An 18,721-nucleotide genomic window follows, 5' to 3' on the forward strand; every position below is an offset into this window, starting at 1 on the left:
CTCAGTACAGGCATGATATTCAGCCATAGAAAGCCAACATGAGCCTCAGATTTTCTGCTTCCCCCCCTCCGATGCCTAGCTAACGCAGGGCTCTCAGAGCAGCGTGTCATGTTTTGTACATGATGCCATCACTTCAAATCATGCACTGAACTCATGGGTTTAGGGAGTCCAGCGTCATTGTCTCTGAAGCTTTCAAAGCTTCGCTTCAGTTTTAAATGCCTCTTTAAGCACAGACAATGCTCCAACAAGCTTGCTGAAACTAAATGAAGCTTATAAAGCTTTGAATGCTATTGTAACATGGTGGGTCCCGCAGGAGACTGCAAAATCCTGCTGTGTGCAAGGATCCACCACGCTTTCAAGTGGATGCACTCTATGTGCTAAAAAATGTAGGCAGAGCAGGGCAAGAAAAGGACAGAGTGTGTCAGCATGCTTTTTGAATTACCTAGCATTTGATTGATACCACAACAGTAACCTTGCTTTCAAACATAAAAACACTTTATTATCCCTCCTTATTTTAATTTGGTACACAGTGAAGCTTGGGACAGATATATAGATATATAGATATATATACATACATAAAAACTGTTCCCCTATTTGAGATTCCAGAGGCAGAATGCCACAAAAAGCTGAGATTTTTTTTTCCCCTTGACTTTTAATAGGCTCCACTGTTAAAATAACTTCAGATTGTCCTACAGTCATCAAGTTCTTCCCTGTGATCATAGAGATGCTTGCTTTACTGTGCAGGTTTTTCCAACATAAAATGCACAAGACTGGGAGAAATGAAAAAAAGTAGGCCAGGTAGGTAAGCAGCCTCTTTTTCTGGCCATGTTTAATTACAGCCTAGAAAGTCAAAGTGAGCTGGCAAAAATTCTACTTAGAAACAAGAGCACAATGTTTGTCATCCGTAGCGATGAGTACGGTGTCATTAGCAGCTTACTGGGGCAGTGCCGCGCTGCCTCTTCGCTTTCCTGTCCCCAAACGGGCCATGGGCTGCTGACCCAGATCGAGTGTCTAAGATGAGAGCGATTCCTTCCCGACAAGCCTGAACATTGACAAGTGGTCATTAATTGCAAGAGTCCTGCCAGCATGAGGTTTTAGAAACAATTTGTACTTCTTTAATTATGTTGCCGGGGCAGGCTTTGTCCTGGATGCTTTCGTCAGGCTGAATTTAAAAAGAATTCTGTAAAAGAATTAGGCTCAGCCCAGCCAGAGCTGCACTCACCAGCTTTGCTGAAAATCGTTGCTGGGGATGTGAGAGATGGGGGAGGTGCATGACGGTAATTGTCACCAAGAGGAAAAGAGAATCTCTTGTTCCCATATTGTTTTATTATTCTAATGATGCGGAGGCAGCCTGATGGAGATAGCAGCCCTGCTCCTCTGGGAGTTGCACAAACACTGGGATGGCAGGAGTACCTCTGCTCCAGAAAGCTGGCTGGCTAAGCAAGCAAGCTGGGCAAACACGGGAATAAAAGGGAGGGCTGCTTTATCTTCAATTCTCACATAGGGAACCAAGCACAGAAATTGTTGGTTGTGCCCTGCCAGCTCCTCTTTCTCGTTTTTTCCCTCCTTGTGTGCTCATCCATGGGCTGATCTTTGGGGAGCATTAGCCACATGGCAGAGACCAGTGGGACTCGACTTACCTTGAGCAGGACTTGGCCTCTGATGATTTGCTTAGTCACCCAGTGGCAGGTGTTTGGGAAAATGCTGCCATTCTGATGAAGATTGCGCTAGCTGGGAGAGGTGATGACCCAAGTAAAGGTGGTGCCATCCTCCCACAGTCTCCCTTTGGGATTTGCAGCCTTATCAGAGGAGACTGCCCATAGCTGCACTTGGTGATAGGGCCAGCTCTGGGTGTGCAGGGTGGGTGTGGGGATGTACAGCCACAGCACTGATAACACAGAGCCCAGCTGAGGTGGGGAGGCTGCTGGGGAGGAGGAGAAGAGGCCCTGTACTCCACCAGAGATGGCTGCAGACCCCGTAATGGGAGTATTTCAGCCCATACAATTGGGAGTTGGCATTGGTGACTATCTGGCTGGGAACAGCAAGGTGAAGACAATGCTTCCAAGCAGGCTGACCACTTCCCTGGGGCTTTCTTTTTAAAAGCATATCACCTTTGGTGCAAACCAGCTCTCCAACTATACCTAATGCAAACCCATAAGCAGAAGATCAATATACTTATGACAGGCATTAACCGCACGTGGTGCAATATGCGTCTGCAAATGAAACGATTGCATACTTTGACTAGAAAGGCTTCTGCTGGGCTCAGTTACCCCAGAAATTAATTTTGCTTAGTGTTCCCATAAAACATCATGTATTTTTTGAAAGCAAAGTAACCTTTCCCATGCTGAAAGTAATGGGGGTTTGTAATGGCATTTAAGGCTGCATTAACTGCTGTACACTTTATGATTTGCAGAACTTTACAGCAGTATCTCCAGATTGTATCTAAAACTCAGCTCCTTTTTCCCTGTAGTTCAAGGGAAAAGGAAAAAGTTAAAAAAAAAAATATTTCAACAGCACATCCTACTACTGAAAAACAAGTCAAAGATCTTGAAGTATGCCAGCATGGGGATTTGTTTCACATGAATAGTAAGTATGTTTATAGCCTCAAAAAAAAATCTTCCCTAGCTGGAAAACAGCATCGTCAATAACTCTGCAAGCTTTGGAGGACCACTGACACATTTGCAGGTAGCTGGAGGAGCTGCATGGGCCAGGTTCACATGGCAGGATTATTCCCTACTGGTATATCTCCTGAGAAGTCCCTCATCCAAATGTTTTAGCAGTTTTTTGCAGTTCCAGTTGAGAGGAGGCAGTCTGTTGGCTCTGGATTAGTCATTACTTTCTGGAAGAACATCACCAAAGAGGACAAGCAGGGACATACCCACAGCCTTTGTTTCCCTCCCGCTGTGCCCTGCGTGCTGACTCCTTCTCATTGACAGGTCTTCAGTGAGGCCACAGGCTACATAAAATTAAGCTGCAATGGCAAGAAGCTGGTGAATGTAGGTTGGATACAATTGGAAAGCTGGTGACAGAGGCACTAATATGCACATAACTAGATGGTGAGAGATTGGTGTTAGGGATGCCTAGGCTGCCTAAAGGCGACGCAAGTAGTGTTCCATGTTGGATTAGACGTTAGGAAAAATTTCTTCACCATAAGGATTTTCAAGCTTTGGAAGAGACTACAAAGGGAAGTGGTTGGGTCACAATCCCTGGAGGTATTTAAGAGGGATGCAGATTTGGCACTTAGTGGCATGGCTTAGTGATGCATTTGGCAGTGCTGGGTTGTAATGGTTTGAATCAGAACAAAATGGGTCAGACCAAACCAGTGGGTTAACCTATTTAGCCAGCACAGAAGTGAGGGAAATGTAACACAGAAAAAAATCAGGATTGAGACAAGAAAAAGTGAGATAAGAATAGAGTTTACTGATCAAAATCAGATAAATGCAGCACAGAATGCATAATTACTTTAGCCTATTTGCAGAAAAAGCACAGCACAAAGCAGCAGTGAGCAGAAGCAAGTAAGCCAAAAGCCCAAGCCAGAAAATTACTCCCCCATCCTGACTTGTTCCACTGCCATCCCAGCGCAAAGGACAACACCCAAAAACCTGGAACATAGAAGCAGCAACTGGGACAGGAAACCTCCCATCTTACAGTCTGAACTTCAAGCCTCATGATACTTTGTTCCAGTCAGTACTTATATTTTTTTTAAAACTGGCATGACTGCAGCATGGTATGAATAGCAGCAGGTCCAAATCAATCTATGACATGGGTTAACAGTTGGAGTTAAGGTCTTTTCCAACCTAAACAGTTATGTCATTCTTTGATTTTTTGTCACATGCTGGCTCGTGGCAGGCACTGCTATGGGCTGTGAGGGGAGAAGAACCATCACCAAGGGAGCACAGGCTGGCATCCACCAAGCATGGCCAAGACAAGATTGGGCAGCAGAAACCATTGGGGCAGTGGATATGGCAAAACATAGGAGGCTTGGGTCTCCTTCTGCACAACCAAGTCCCATAAATTCAGATGGTTCAGTCTGAAGGAACCCAAATATCTGTTCTCTCATGATTGCAGAAGTAATTTCAAGCCTTACCTGGGAGGAAAAGCTTTCCCCTCTACTTCCCTTTTGTTCTACCCATCCAGTATTCTCCTTCCCTTGTCTTCCCTGTTCCCTCAATGGCAGGTGGAAACTCTTCTGGCCTTCTTGGGGCTGGCTTAGGAGCATCTCCATTTATTTAGCAGTAGGTACATTTCATTTAATCTGATTTCATTAGTGACAGTCCTAGGAATATTTTGCTGGTTAAGGGATGCAGAGAAACTCAAGAGTGGGAACATAACTAGGTCACCAGCTCCCATCTGATGTTTGTTATGCAACACATACCTCCTCTTCAATCGTAGTATCTGCATCATGGCCCCGATTTCTTCCTGGTGCTGCCCGTTGCATCTGAAAAATCTTCCAGAATGCAAGGTGTTCAGCTGTGCTGTCAGGTTGATGTGGCTCTACCGGGACTAGAGAAAGCCTCATGGCCCCACTGCTTTCCAAAGCTGCAAATGTGTCCCTTGCTTTTCATGGGGGAAACATCTCTCAAGTGAGCTCAGTCCCAGTCCAGACTGTAACTCAGGCCACCTCTTGCCCAACCTGTTCAAATCAAGGACTGAACTCGGTTTTTGAGAACTCGGTCTCAAAACTATCTAGGATAGGAAAGCTTTCCTCTAAACACCTGTGTACTGCCAGACAGACCCTCTTCTGCAGACACGGAAAACAGTCAACTTCTAGTATTAGAGAGGAAAAATCATCAGCTCATGCTGACACGGGTTTTAAAAAACTCAAAAAGAAAAAGCTAGAAATGTAAAGCAATGTTAAGTCTGTGGCTCTAACTGGCATTCCCCGTGGCCCATTTGCAACAGTGGTAAGAACAGTTCCCTACAGAGTGCACGCTATGCTCAGGGTGCTCCTGTGTGGGGTTGTTTATGCCATTACAACCTCGCTTCTCTCTAAAGCAGCTGTTCAGGCATGGCTGCGTGTTTGCCAGCAGAAAATCATCCAACTACCCCCATTTTAAAAGGTGCTGCTTCTGTGCAAGCCCTGGGGCACTCTGGCAGAGGGGTGTCAGAGTGCATCCATACAACCGGGACTATCATTCCTCTGCTGGTGTGTGTGTAAGCATGTGCGATGTGATTAAAGACGCAGAGGGATGGGGTGTAAAACAAAAGACCCATCTAACAGGCAGAGAGCAGAAAATTGAGAACAAAGCCAGAGGAGCATGTTAGGAGACAAGACTGCACTGCCATCAGCTGTTACAGAACACTGGCAAAAGCCAAAAATTTCTCTCTTACGGAGGAGGTTAGTACTGCTTTTGTCGTGAACAGTCACCTCCACACACACACACAGACCCACCCTCGCCTCTAGTCCAATCTCGATGACCTTCAGGGTTGGAGAAGCTTTTGGATAAGCTTTTACAGTTGACAAACGAATGCTTTTTTCCCCCATCGATTTAAGCATTTGAGGGTTTATTTTGTGATCAAACGGCACAAACGCAGTACAGTACGATTGGGAAGGCGTGTGAGGCGCACGCTGGAGCCGCATGCCTGGCACATGCGGTTGCTGGGCTCCGCTCTCCACCTCTGGTTTGCAAATAGTCGTACAGCGCAGACGCACCTGCGGGGCCCTAGGGTCTCGACACCAAACCGGGCCCGATGGGCAGCAGGGATGCGCCCCAAAGAGCAGCACTGCCGAGGAATACAAAAGCAGGCGAACCCCGCGCCCTTCGATGTCCCGCAAGCGCTCAGTCCGGCAGCACCCTCTCTACAAACCCCTGCACCAGGGTCACGATCGCGGCTCATTTGGGGCGGTTGTCCCTCTCCCCCCTCCCTCTTGGCGCTGCCTCCTAGTTCGCTTCCTTCGCTCTTTTAATGTGTTCATCCTAAAAATAACAGGGGAGAAGCGAGCCCCGGCGCGGTGGCATCGCGCACGGACCTCAGCCGCGCCCGCCCCCAACCACGCACAATGTGAACACGCGCGGTAGCCACCCTGATTTAGCCTCATTCCGCTTGAACGCCCCCGCGGACCCCCGCACTCCCGCCTTGCTCTGGGGCCGGGGCGCGCAGCAGGCAGCAGCGTGCTGCGGTAGCGGGCGGGCGGTGCGCGGGCCGTGCCCGCGGGCGTGGCGCGCAGCCGCGCAGCGTTCTGGGCGTGCCCTCGAGCGCCGCGGGCACCGCCCATCGCCCCCGCCCAGCCGCAGCACGGCGCGGCACGGCATGGCGGGGCTGCGCTACCCGCAGCACGGCGGCTACTGCCGCGCGGCCGCGGCCATGAACCTTCTGCTTGGCGTCTTCCACGTCCTCCTGCCCTGCTTCCGCCCCGTGGAGGCTCAGGGACAAGGTGAGGGCGCCGACGGGGCTGGTCGGATCTGGGGAGGGAGCGCGGGTGCCTCTCCTGCCCGCTACGGGCGTGTGAGTGGGGCCATCGCCCCCGCCGCCGTTCCCTCGGGCCACTGCCGCGGTGGCAAGTTTGGGACACAAAGGGAGCCGGGACGTGGGTCACATCCCCTTTCCTTTCTTCCGGTGCGGTGCTTCGCGGTGCCCCCGCGTCCCGGTGTCAGCCGGGCCGCGCTTCTCTGCGGGCCTGTCCCGGTGCGGGGCGCCCCAGGCCGTTGCCGTCTGCAGACTTCGGGCTCCTGCCTTCGGCCCTTGTGGGCCCAGCCGGCTCATCTGCAGTGTCTCTCTCTCTGTCCTCGCAGCTATCAAGCCCATCCCCGGCGTCGTGGAGCTGTGGCAAGCCGAGGAGGGGGAGCTGCTGCTGCCCGTCCAGGTGAGGGAGCGCTGGGGCTGGTGGTGATAGGGACCCAGGGAGTCGGGGTGAGGAGTCGGAGACCATTATGAGGTCTCGAGGGGCCGGGGAGCGAGGAGTCGGGGACCATTATGAGGTCCTCCGAGGCCGGGGGATGGGGGCAGAGGAGTCGGGGACAGGAATCAGGGACCATTATGAGGCCCTGAGAGGCCGGGGGGGCAGTGTTTAGGCCCGAGGGGCGGGTGTGTGAACGGCAGGGGATCACGTCGCAGCCACCGCCGGGGTCCCTGCTCCCCGCTCTGTTTGCCCCGGTCCTTCTGAGCTGCAACCAATGGCCTGATATTTCGACCTGCCTTTTCTTTTTGCCCCTTTTTTTTTTTTCCCTTGTGGGGGGGTTTATTTGTTTTCGTATTCTCTCTGTGCTTTTAAAATAATGCATTTGTGCACCGTAAATACTTTGTATGTATGTAGTGAAAATGTGTCTGTGTCTCAGACCCGTTCAGGTGAAGCCATTGTTCCCCCTCAAATGACACATCATTTATGATGTTGTTCCTCTCGTCCTAGCACCTTTTTGTTTTGCTTAGCTGCTTTTGTTGACCACTAACAAGGTTTATTAAAAGTCTGGGTTGGCAAGCAGAGTCAATAGGGTGAAATGCATGGCCAGGCTGGTACGAGAGGCAGAGTGCTGGAAGCAGTGGTCTAGAGTTTATGGCATTTGAGGCAGTCATTTAGCTTGCACTGATGGACTCTGCCATATGTTGAGCTGGGCCTTCCTAGACTTCAAGGCACCAGGCTCGTAAATAGGAAGAAGGAGTCCTTAGGGACAATATCCTATGTGAGAGGGTAATTTATTTATTTTAAACCATTATATCATTCTCTGTTTAGTGTTCACTCTCCCCTCATTAACATAGGGAAAATAGCAGAAGTGTTCTTTCTTTCCTTATCTAGCTAACAATTTATGCGGCTTTCAGGCCCAGCATTTTGTATCATGGTGTTACAAAAATATAATTTATTTTGTATACAAGTAATTAAAAGATGATGAGTATTACACTGTTCAGAATTTGTCTAGTGCAAATGTGGTAGAAGCTAAGGGAACCCCCTCTGCCCAGGGATGTTTAAGGAACTTGACCTTTTGCTTGTGCATTCTTTCCCTTGAAGACATTAAGATGCATTAGATGTAGAGCTGTGTAATGCAGTTGTTTGTAGTTGCTTTTCGTAGGGAAGCTGCAGTTGAGTGATGGTGACATGATTTTTACTTCCTGAGAAGATAAGGTCTCTTTGGAAAACACTTTGTTCTTGAGCATCCTTGTAAAAATCATCTATAGCATGGCTGAAGGAAGACTAGGTGTGAATGGCCCATGAACCTGGGGCATGGTTGAGTGTGTGGCTCTGCCCAGTCCTTGCAGCAGTGGAAGGTGAAGCTGGGGCTGCTGTTTCTCTGCCTTATGATGCAGGGAAGAAAACAGGTCTTCTGGTTTCAGTTGTGACAGAGTGAGGCGTCGAAGTTGCAACAGGCTCACTGAAGTAAAAGGAGGACATTAAAAGCCAGATGAACCAGTCTCTGAGCGCTGGCTGATTTGCGTGGCTTTGCCCACTGAGCCTGGGGACCACAGCAGCATCTGACACATAACTTAGGCTGAAGCAGAGGGGCCCAGGTTTCTCAAACAAGTTTTAAAACCAAAGTTTGATTCTAAGATCAACCTAGATGCCCGTATATCTCTCCCTTGTGGGTTTGGGCCTTATCCAGCACCTCTTAGTCTTGGGGTCTGTAGCCAAATTTGAAGCCATCTTTTCCAGTTTTCAGGAGGAGAAAAGAGGACTTCCCTCTGCCTCTGTGTATGTGGTGAGAGACCCTTCCAACACTGCTTTCTTGGAATAATGGCACTGCTTTGCAGTAGCTGATCATGGCTCTTCTCTGAGCATCTGAGGAGTCAAAGGTGACTTTGCCATGAGATCTACAAGGTCTGAAGGCAATTTAGTGTTGTCCTGTGGGGTGGCCATCACAGTTTGTTAAGGGGCTTCAGCTGAGATGCTAGCATCAATTCTGGAGATTTGAAAAGCCACTTCATCTGTTAACACCTGACTGCCCATTCTTTGTTAAGAGGAATACTTCAGCTTGCCAGAGAATTATTGCCTGTCTGTTTTCAGGCTCCACTAAAAGACATGGTTAGGCTTACAGCTATGAAGAGGTTGTCCATGTTGTCTTCTTGCAGGAACAGATTTTGTCAGTTAAACTCTCACAGAGGGTTGTTGCCCAGTATATATGTGCCACAACGGTGGTGATACAATGGTGAAGATATACTAAGAAGAACTTGGCTGTTGAGTGGATAATACATGTTGTTTGGTAGGAAATATTTAAGGAAGGGTTGCTTCATTCCTGTATTTAAAGATGGGTCTCTGAGAAGAATCTGAGAATGAGAAGTGTCCTTGATCTGGTTCTTCCTGCTTCCTCTTGAAGGAGGGTGGGAGTGCATCTCAGGAGAGAGAGGACTTCACATGCAGAAGTGAAAAATCAGGGATGCTCCTCTCCTAAAAAGCACCTCCCTCCTGTCTGTGTGGAGCAGGGCTACAGATTAGATTGCCCTATCTGCCTATCCCTTTTGGCTCTTTCTGGCAGGTTACCAGTGCTGTCTGATGGATGCTTTTCCCTTTTTATTGTGGCTTTGCACTATTATCTTATTTTTCATGGATCATCAGCTGCCTGTGACAGAGGAATTTTGAACATTCCTTGCTGCCTCCCGATTTTGAGGATGAAAGTTGGACGGGTCGGTAGCCTGTTCAGCTGTCGGGTTGTCTGTGCATGCTTTTGTTCCAAGAGAATGTACTGAATAAAGACATTATATTAAGAGGCGAGGGAGGGGAAACAAAGCATTTTAATATTTGTAGTTGGTTTCGAGGCCTCTCACAGCATCACTTCGACTACGTGAACTGCATGAATTTGCATACTGGAGCACAGCCGCCTGGGGCCCCCGCGCCTCCACCCCAGTTGGTAGTTCTACCTTCTGTTTCCTCTTGCTTCCCTTTCATTGTTTATTCTTGTGTGCCCCCTCCCAGCTTCCTTCTTGCATGTATTTTGTGCTTTTTTCTTATTTCTTTTTTTTCCCTCTCACGATCTTTTGATTTCGGCTTCCTCTGAAGCCTGCAGAGCTGCTTGGAGATGGCTGACCTTCTGCTCTTGCTCCATAGCCAAGCCTTAAGGGTGCCCAGAGCCTTGCAGTCAGTGAGGGTGTGCGTGGCCTTGTGTGCCAGAGCTGAGGAGAAGCTGTCTCTAACATGTTGACAGACTTCCACTGGTCTGCAGCTTCCTCCAGCATTTTAATGTTCTTCCTGGGTTCCACTTTTGCTTTGAGACAAGCTGGGTTTCCCAGTCGGATGTGGTATCTGTATTCCCCTGTGCCTAGTTCCTCTTTCTTCTTGAAGATGGTGTGGAGTGTGGGGTGCCCACAGAGCTCTTGCCTTGCTTTCCTTCTCTTCTTTTCCCTTGGCCTCATTTTTGTAGGAAACATCCCTGGGGTGAGTGGCAGGACATCTGTTTTTGTTTTTCTTCCCATCATTTGTCCTCAGTGTAGAAAAATGTCTTGCCTACTCTGGTGGTTGGGAGATGCATGGAAAACCAGTGGGATTTTGAGAGGGAAAGTCTCCAATGTGAGAGGCTCGATTAGAGCAGTTGTGGTTTTTATTCACTCTTTACAATTTTGTGGATTTGCTTGTTTGTAACTTGTTGATACTTAACTAAAATACTCAGAGGAAAAGCTCCTTTGTATACGACTTGACACCCAAGTCAAAGGACTGAAGCTGAAAAAAGCTCCAAATACAGTCAGGTTGGATCACTTCAATATAAAGCTGAGGGGCAGTTAGATGTAAGTTGTTTTGCTGGAGAGGAGAGAGCCCAAAGAAAAGCACACTAAGAATATCAGGTCTGCTGTCTCCACAGCCTCAACTGTATGAAAGGAGCACAAATGTCCTTTGTTGTTCGTGGTGGACATCATTTAAAAGATGTATTAAAGAGTCGTGGCTGAGTGTCTCTCTCTGTGAGAACCGCTTTGGTGGTGGTTACTACTGAGCATCTGAAGGCAGAGGCAGATGGATTAGGCTTCTGCAAAGCAGGATGTTCAGCACTTTCAGCTGCTTCAGTTTTGAGGGAGGAACTAATTGAAAATGAAATAATGAAGGTTAGGTTGTAGGTCTTGTTATCACAATTGAAACTGACAATAAGTCATCAAAGGCGAAATAATACCAAACTAATTTTTGGTTTTGTGTCAGTGCCTATCTCCCTGGTGTGGTGTGTTTTCTGCTGTTCCTGCACGCTGCAGAGAAATGCCTTGACTATATTTCAACTTGCTTGCAGATACTTGGGAGATAAATGTCTTCGTATTTCACTTTCTTGATAGTGTTTCAAATGCTTGAATTTTGGAGACATGAGAAAGATAATACAATCCTTACTGTATTATAGTCTGTAGAGACACTGGGCAAATACAGAGCTGCTGCCTGGGTTTTAAAAGTTCTGCTTGGTTCTGAAAGCTTTTTTTTCCCCTTTTCCCGTGTAGTAGTGACTCTCTTCAGTTTCTGTTCTTCAGTGCAGCACAGAGGCTAATGAGGTTAATTGTTCTGCCAGTTTCGAAAGCTGATGAAGACCTTGATCTTACATCTGTATCAGAGATATGTGGCACTGCAGCGTGTCATTAACAGAGGCACATCCCATAAGATATGCACACATTGAATGTACCGAGTCACCTACTTCAAAGCAGGGTTTGTCTGAAGGCACACGATTTGTGTGAAAGCCTGAGACAGACTTGGGGTGGGAATTCTGTTCCTCTTTGGGCTGCTAAAAGGCTTCTGTAGCCTCCTAGCTGAGCTTCTGGGTGGTGCTGATAGGACTTGTGGATGGTTGTTCATGCAGATTATGCAGAAGCTGTCAGCCCAGGCTCTCATGACTTGTGTGACATGAGAGGGGCACTTTCAGGGGCTTTCTAGCACAAGATAAGCACCTGGTGATATTCAGAATGAGGTTTAGCAGAGGGGATTTTTTTTCCTGCTAGGACCTCTGTTTTGGCTTCCTCTCCTATTCCACTGCAGTGCTTGTGTGATGATATGATGGTCTGAGAAAAACGTTCTTTAGTTGTTTTTTTTGTTTCATTGCACAGTTGAGACTTAGCTTTGAGGTTGCACTGTAGATTGCTTGAGAAAAAGCTGAGGAAGATAAGTGGTAAGATAGTTAGTGTTAAGAATGAGCACTTTAATTACACAGTCCCAGGTTTCTGATGCCTGGCAGATGTTAAGCCATTTAAAGGAAGAGTTAAGCCATTTAAAATGAGGATAGCTTGTCAACCTCTTGTGTTAGAGAAGCTTTTTCTGGAGAAGGTGGATAAATCTTCTAATTCTACTTGGTATCTATCTTACTGAGGTCCTGGAAGTATAAAAGTAGTCTGGAGAAGCTGGAAAACAGATGATGGGTTTGTACTGTGCTATACTGGTAGTCTAACAGCAAGGCTTAGCTCTGTTGAAGGCCAGATGCTAGGACCTCTGTGTGGGTAGGTTGGTCTGTGCTGAAGAGCCGAGTGATGTGCTGCAGATCCCGGACAATTATCACAATGTCTCCAAACTCTCTTTAAGGGCAGGTCTACAGGAAGACTGTCAAGTCCTGAAATTAACTTGTATTTCCCTGTCAATCTTATTACAGATTTGGTTATGCTATGATGAAGGCTGTGCTGTTTCTGTTTGATCAGCTGCTTGTGGCAGAAGATTGAAGTTAGAGGCATCTGGTAGCTTTTGACACTAGCTATAATATTACCCATAATGTCATTTTAAGCTGTACTAATTAACCATATTTGCAACCTTAGTGTGGTGGTATTTTTTCCCCCTTGATGAAGCTCAAGTCTTCAGAAATCCTGCTGTCTGTCCCATTCAGTGAATGAGTAGGGCTCCCTGATCTGTTTAAACATTTGGAGCCCTGTTAGTATTTGTGCAGGTGATTTGATTCCACCACACACACCTCCCTCTCCCTGCAGTGTGTAATGAAAATAGGAGCTAGAGTCAGAGTTGTTGACTTGGGACCTATTCTGTGATGCACTTGTATTGGAAATGTGTAGGAGGGGTGGTGGAAAGAGCACCCTTTTAATTTCAAATGGGGGTTGTTGGTTTTCTTTCTGCCTTTTCATTGCTAGGGTCTTTGGCTCATGTCTTGTGGAATCGTTATGTGCAGAAGCAATACCTAGGAAAACTTACTGCTTGTTCCTGGCAGGAAAATTCTGACCTTTTCCTCAAAAATGTTAATCTCCCTAAAGTTGTTCCTGGTTTCATCAGTGCAGGTTGGGTGGCCGTGGCATGCTCCATTTTGAGTTGCACCTAAAACTTTCCTGGAGGTCTTGGCCAATTCAGAGCAGCCACCTGCTTGTTTTAAGTAGATTTCTTGCAGGGAATTCATTGAACCAGTGCTTGTGTTCATTTCTGTAGACAGCTCAGCGTGGTTGTTGTAAGCTGGCACAGTTTAACTGTATGTCTCAAAAATTATCTTGGTCCAGCAACTGAGCTAAGAATGTGTTTAATGTGTCTTCTTTTTCCAATTTCTGTAATTTCTGCTAATCATGGATAAGATCTGAGTTTGGGATCTTGCCCTTTGATTGGAATATGGTACTTTGCCTTTACCATGTGATCTGAATTTCAAGGCCTTTTGCATCTTATTGTCTCAGGTACTGGCTAATGAAATTAGCTGAGAAGGGGGCAGATAGTTTGAAAGTGCAGGAAATAGTCTTTCTGTAGTTTGAGGGCAATCAATGTTTTCAAATTGCAATTGTATGTGAGCAGAATTCTATATAAGTGCACTTGTATAAATGGAGAGTAGGTCTATTCAGTCAACATTTGGGGGGAAAAAAGTAATGGAGTAGCCACATTAATCTGCCATTTATCTTGGCAGAATGAGCTGAAACCTCAAATGGGATTCATGGCCAGCATCCACCTTACATGGATCACAAAGAATCACTGTAGGAATTTTGGGTTTCTGAGTTTGTGTGTCAAGCAAGTCACATGAAAGTCCATCTTTGAGGGAGTTAAAAATGGTATCTGTGTCCAGTTGGTACATACTCCTGTTGCAGTTCTGAGATTCTTACAAAGTGTTTTTTCTGTTTGTCAGGCTGATTCAGAGGAGGATGTGGAAGAGCATCCACAAGAGCAAAGGTAAGCAAAACTTGAATGAAGACAAGGTTATTGAAGCTCGTGCTGGTTTTTGCTTTAGGAAATACTGAAGTGTGATTGGACAGAGTACTAAAACTCTTTTTTCTACTGCGTATTAGATTTGCATTACCTGTGGCTTATGATTTTTTCAACTAATGTTAACATTATTTTGTTAGCAAAACCAGAATGTAGCTCACACTGTATGCAAGACTGAAATAACCTCTTGCATCTTCCTCCATAGGCTGCCTCTAAGCTGTGTTAGCTTTTCATTGCTTCTACACACAAAAAAGTCTGTTCATTAATTCTACTTTACAATATATTTTGTAATTAATTTAATCATGAGAGTAATTTTCTGTTCCAAAAGTGGCTAATGTAAGTAGTCTAAGAGTCTTAGTGCACACCAAGGTGGGGAGAGAGAGGTAAGGAAGGTGTAAAGCCAAAGGTTTATTAAGGTCATCTTGTGGAACAATGGATCTCCTGCCTTATTTCTTAAAATCAGACAAATCATAAAGCTCTGCAGAATTGTAGCCTCAACTCTGCTGTTTCTGCTAGTATCAGGCCTCCTCTGTTTTTAAGGATTGGGCAAATAGTATCACAGATTATTTTTTAAATACACATTGTTTCCTCTGAGCATCCAGATTAAAATGCTTGGACATCTACCAATGAAACACTTCCTTCCTTTGGTATGTGTTAATGTGGGTACAGCTCTCAGTGCCATGCCAGCCAGAAAGATCACAAGACTTGAAATAAACACGTGTAACACCAATGTGCTCTGATGACTGCAGTTAGCCAGAAATGCTTTTCTTATTTATCTCCTGTCTTTGCCCTTAGCTTGGGTTTGACAAAACAGAAGCCTTGCTGGGAGCTGGTAGAAGGGATAAGCATAAGGACAGGAAAGGGATGATTATAATGTATCTGTCCTGCACTGCAGTGCTTCTTTGTGCAGCTTTTGCTCCCTTCTGTCCTGTCAGGAGCCATCTGAGCACAGGTCTGTGTTAGGGCTCCTGTGCCCCATATCCATGGAAAGGACAAAGATAGTGTAGAAACAGGATGTGAGACATTGCTGCTTCAGACAGCTAGTGCTGATGGTTTGTGCTTGCCTATGTTCCCCAATTCCTACCTGGAAATGGAGATTATTTTTTTTTTAAACTCTTCTACCTGTGAAGAGAGAAGTAAACTACTGAAAGCTGATGTTTTCCTTGCACAAATACTGAACTTTCTGATTTTTCAGATGGGGACTGCTGTGATTTTGGTGAAAAATTTTCACTGTTTGTGTAAGAATGTTCTTTTTATTGAGAGGTAGTCAGAAGATAGGAGTCTCAAATGCTGTGCTTATGGTGGTTTCTGAGATTTTTGCAAGCAGGCAGGGAGTTGTAGTTTTTGAAGGAAAAAAACACACTTCCACCTGTCTATTTTTCTCTGGAGGTGGATGGAGTAATGGCAATAATAAAAATATTGTTGAAAGATAAGTACTTCTTCTTAAGACTCAGGTAGGAAATAGGAAAAAGTAGCTTGACTTTTTTTTTTAATTTTTTTTTTTTGTCATTCAGGTGCTTAAAGATTTTTCTAGCAATTACTCATTTTCAAAGATGAACCATTTTCTGAAAATAAAGTTTGTAAAGTTCACTTGCATGGATGGAAACATCCTTCCATTGTCATACTGAACTGCTGCAGGAAGCTTGCCTAAACAGGCACTGGTTTCTGTGCATCTTTTAAGCTGTTCTGTTTTGCTGCCATATGTAAACATTGATCTATATGTGCTCTGTATACTAAAGGAATGTGGACTTTATAAAGAAAATGTAGCAAAAGTATGTTAAGAAGACTAGAATTTATTGGTTTCTTTCCAGATTAACTTTCATTCTCTTGGTTTATGTTACTGTATTGTGAAATCATGGGGATTTCCTTTTCCTGTAGCAGCAAAACCTGAGAGCTTGCAGCATCTCCATCTGATTGTCTGCCAGTATGCCCTGGGGAAATCAGCTAAAGCTACTGAAATTTGATATGAAGCTCCTAGAAGCAAAGCACCTTAAAGTAGACCTATGAACAGAAGTTAATGGAGATAGAGAGTTCAATGTATTCCCCAGAGCTGAAGAAAGTAGAGAGGGTTCAGCATCTTGGGTCATAAAGAAGAAAGTCTCTTCCCAGAATAATTTTAATCAGTTTTAAATTCTGAGTTGATGGGTTCTCTTGAGAGCTTGCTAGCCTGCTGAAAGAAATAATAAACATTCTGTTAACTGACTTTGTATGTCACAAGAGATTGCATTTGGGGTGGGCTTCTTGGTTTGCTGTTGATTTTGTGGCCAGTGCACAAGAGGGGTGGATTATTATTACCTAATTATTTCTGCCTTAGGCTTAACTTTAGCAAATACAGAAGTTTTCATGGAAGTAAAAATACACTGTCAAAATTGCAGTTTTTGTAAGGAGCTATTTCAGAGGTGAATGAGAAATGGTTGGTTTGGAGGTCTGTGGTTTTCCAGCTGCTCTGAAAGAATAGAAACTAATTAGGAACTATTTAAGTCTAGGATTCTTGCTCTTTGTGATTGCTTGGATGCTAACCACAGACTGGTTTCTGCTGTTTTGTATCTCTCTGGATCAGACTATGGAAAAACAAATGCTGAGCAGTAGATACTTGGGTTGCTGGAAGTACTGCTTCAGGCCCTAGAGTTTGACAGTATTCAAGCCATGCATATTTGGACTAGCCTATCAAAAAAGCTTTGGTCTTTGAAAACCTGTTTCTTAAACTTGAAAGTTGGCAGTAAAAAGGTGCTTTCCAGAACAATTTTGATTCAGGAAGTTTTGTTAGTGGAAAGTCAATGACAGATCTTAACTGAAAGTTGTATTGTTGTCTGGGGTTTTTGTTTTGTTTTTCCTTGATGCTGGTGACCGTCAGTTTGTCTCAGCTGGCAGCAGCAAACTTCAAGGTTTCAGGTGCTTGGTTTTTGATATTATGCTTTTGCTGAAAGAGCAGAATGAGTCAAATGCAGAAATCTGGCACAAGTTAAAGGGCAATACTGTTAGGTAGTGTGCACAAGTAATGCTATCAACATTTTTAGCTTTTAACCTTCAAGGAAGCAGACATTGGACTACCAAAGGAAAAAAAACTTTCATGCATATGACATTCTTAATCCTTGATTTTGCAGACTTCTAAAGAAAGGTCTTTGAGGATCCAGTTCCCCAAGTGACACGTTAAAAGACTAAACTGTTTCATTCAAGGTGTGGATGGAGCATGTACCCTTATTATGTGCTGTGTAGTAGTGGTCCACAGGAAGGGAAAGCCATACAGTGCTATGAGTATGGTATGTAATTAGCAACTAGGAGGGAATTTTTTTGCCTTAACCTGTGACAGAGTGTATTTTGCTTTGAGTTGACAGGTATCAACTGCAAGGAAGATTATCAGTGTGTTGCATTTAGCTCAGTCAAGCATTTCTGTTGAACTTTGCCTTTCATCACTGGGAGGATGTTTGACCCCATAAACTGGAGTCTTTGGGCAGTAGATGGTATCAACTCCCAATGGGTTCTTGCTAGAGCAATGTTGCAGCCCCAGGAGTGACAGGTGGCGCCCAGCACTTTAACCTCTCCTTACTGGCAAGTGGGATCACTCGTAATCCTCTGGTTTTTGCTGTGTCTGTGAAATAGTGATCCAAATGCGGCAGGGAAATTGGAAGGTAAAAGTGTCAAGGGAATAGCTTCCTAGCTGCCTGAGAGACAGCAAAGCAGTTAAGGTGCACAGACTGTAAAGTTAGTCAGGGCTTTAACAGATATTTAATAGATGCTGTTATTTGCTTCAGGAAAAATCCAGAGTGGCTGGGCAGAAAGCCTGCTGCATGTTGTGAGGTCATATGTAGCGGTTTCTCGCTGGCCACAATTTCCTCTCATCTCCAGTCAGGAGGCACAGATAAAGCTGATGCTATGGATGGACAATTAAGACACTTCAGAAGTGTTTCAGCTTTCAAAAAAACCCTGTGGTTTAGTTCCATAATTTCTGTCAGTCCAGTTCTTGGAAAGTAATGGCATAGAACTGGTGGTATGCCTGTGTAACAGTTCAGTAGCTTGGGTGGTGGCTAAGTCAGGAAAACAAAGATTGAAAAATAGATTAGCATCAACAGGATTTTTCCCTTCACTTTTTTTACTGAAAAGAGTAAGCTTTGGTTTTGTGCCAGAAGAAATGTCCAAATATTTTAAAAAAAATAAATTACAACATTTATATTTACTTTTAAAATATCCTTAATAAAGTCAAACTGACTATCCACTGAGAAAGTATTTCAAAGTGAAAAGCTGAAAGGTAGATTTGATACTGTCAGTGAGTATTTAAACTGTTTGAAAGGAACCCTTCTAAAACTTTCAACTTGAGCTTGTATAGAGTATTGCTTATTACTTGAAATTGTCATGAAACTCACTTCCTAAAAGTATTTTACAGAATACATCAAGACATTTCCTAGGATAGGCAATTTTCTAGGTTTTAGCTTGAAATTGTTTTTAAAGGTTGTTGTGGTGTTGGTGTTTTTTTTTTCTTAACAAAATAAGACATTCATGTTTGCATTAAAAAAGGGGAAACAAAAAAGATGTATTTCTCAGGAAAAAACTTTTAGATCTCTGTTAATGCACTTCAAATCCTACCTGGATGCGTTCCTGTGTGACTTGCTCGAGGTGATCCTGATCTGGCAGGAGGCTGGACTCAATTTTTTTGAGGTTCCTTCTAACCCCTACCCTTCTGTGATTCTATAGCATACTTCTACAGTATGCACAGAATAGTTGTTTGTTTTTTTT

General features: G+C 44.8%; 1 protein-coding gene across 3 annotated transcripts in view; it reads left to right on the forward strand.

Annotated features, from left to right (window-relative positions):
- The first annotated feature begins 6,220 nt into the window (after positions 1-6,220).
- TMEM131L (transmembrane 131 like) overlaps positions 6,221-18,721 on the forward strand; it is an 82,617-nt gene continuing 70,116 nt past the window's right edge. For all 3 annotated transcript variants that reach the window (XM_064148683.1, XM_064148685.1, XM_064148684.1), the window contains exons 1-3: positions 6,221-6,376; positions 6,735-6,805; positions 13,914-13,957. In XM_064148683.1, the coding sequence (XP_064004753.1) occupies positions 6,253-6,376; positions 6,735-6,805; positions 13,914-13,957 (239 nt within the window). In that variant the 5' untranslated portion in view covers positions 6,221-6,252. The remainder of the gene's footprint in view (positions 6,377-6,734; positions 6,806-13,913; positions 13,958-18,721) is intronic.

Source organism: Pogoniulus pusillus, chromosome 9 (assembly GCF_015220805.1).
Source record: "Pogoniulus pusillus isolate bPogPus1 chromosome 9, bPogPus1.pri, whole genome shotgun sequence".
NCBI lineage: Eukaryota > Metazoa > Chordata > Aves > Piciformes > Lybiidae > Pogoniulus > Pogoniulus pusillus.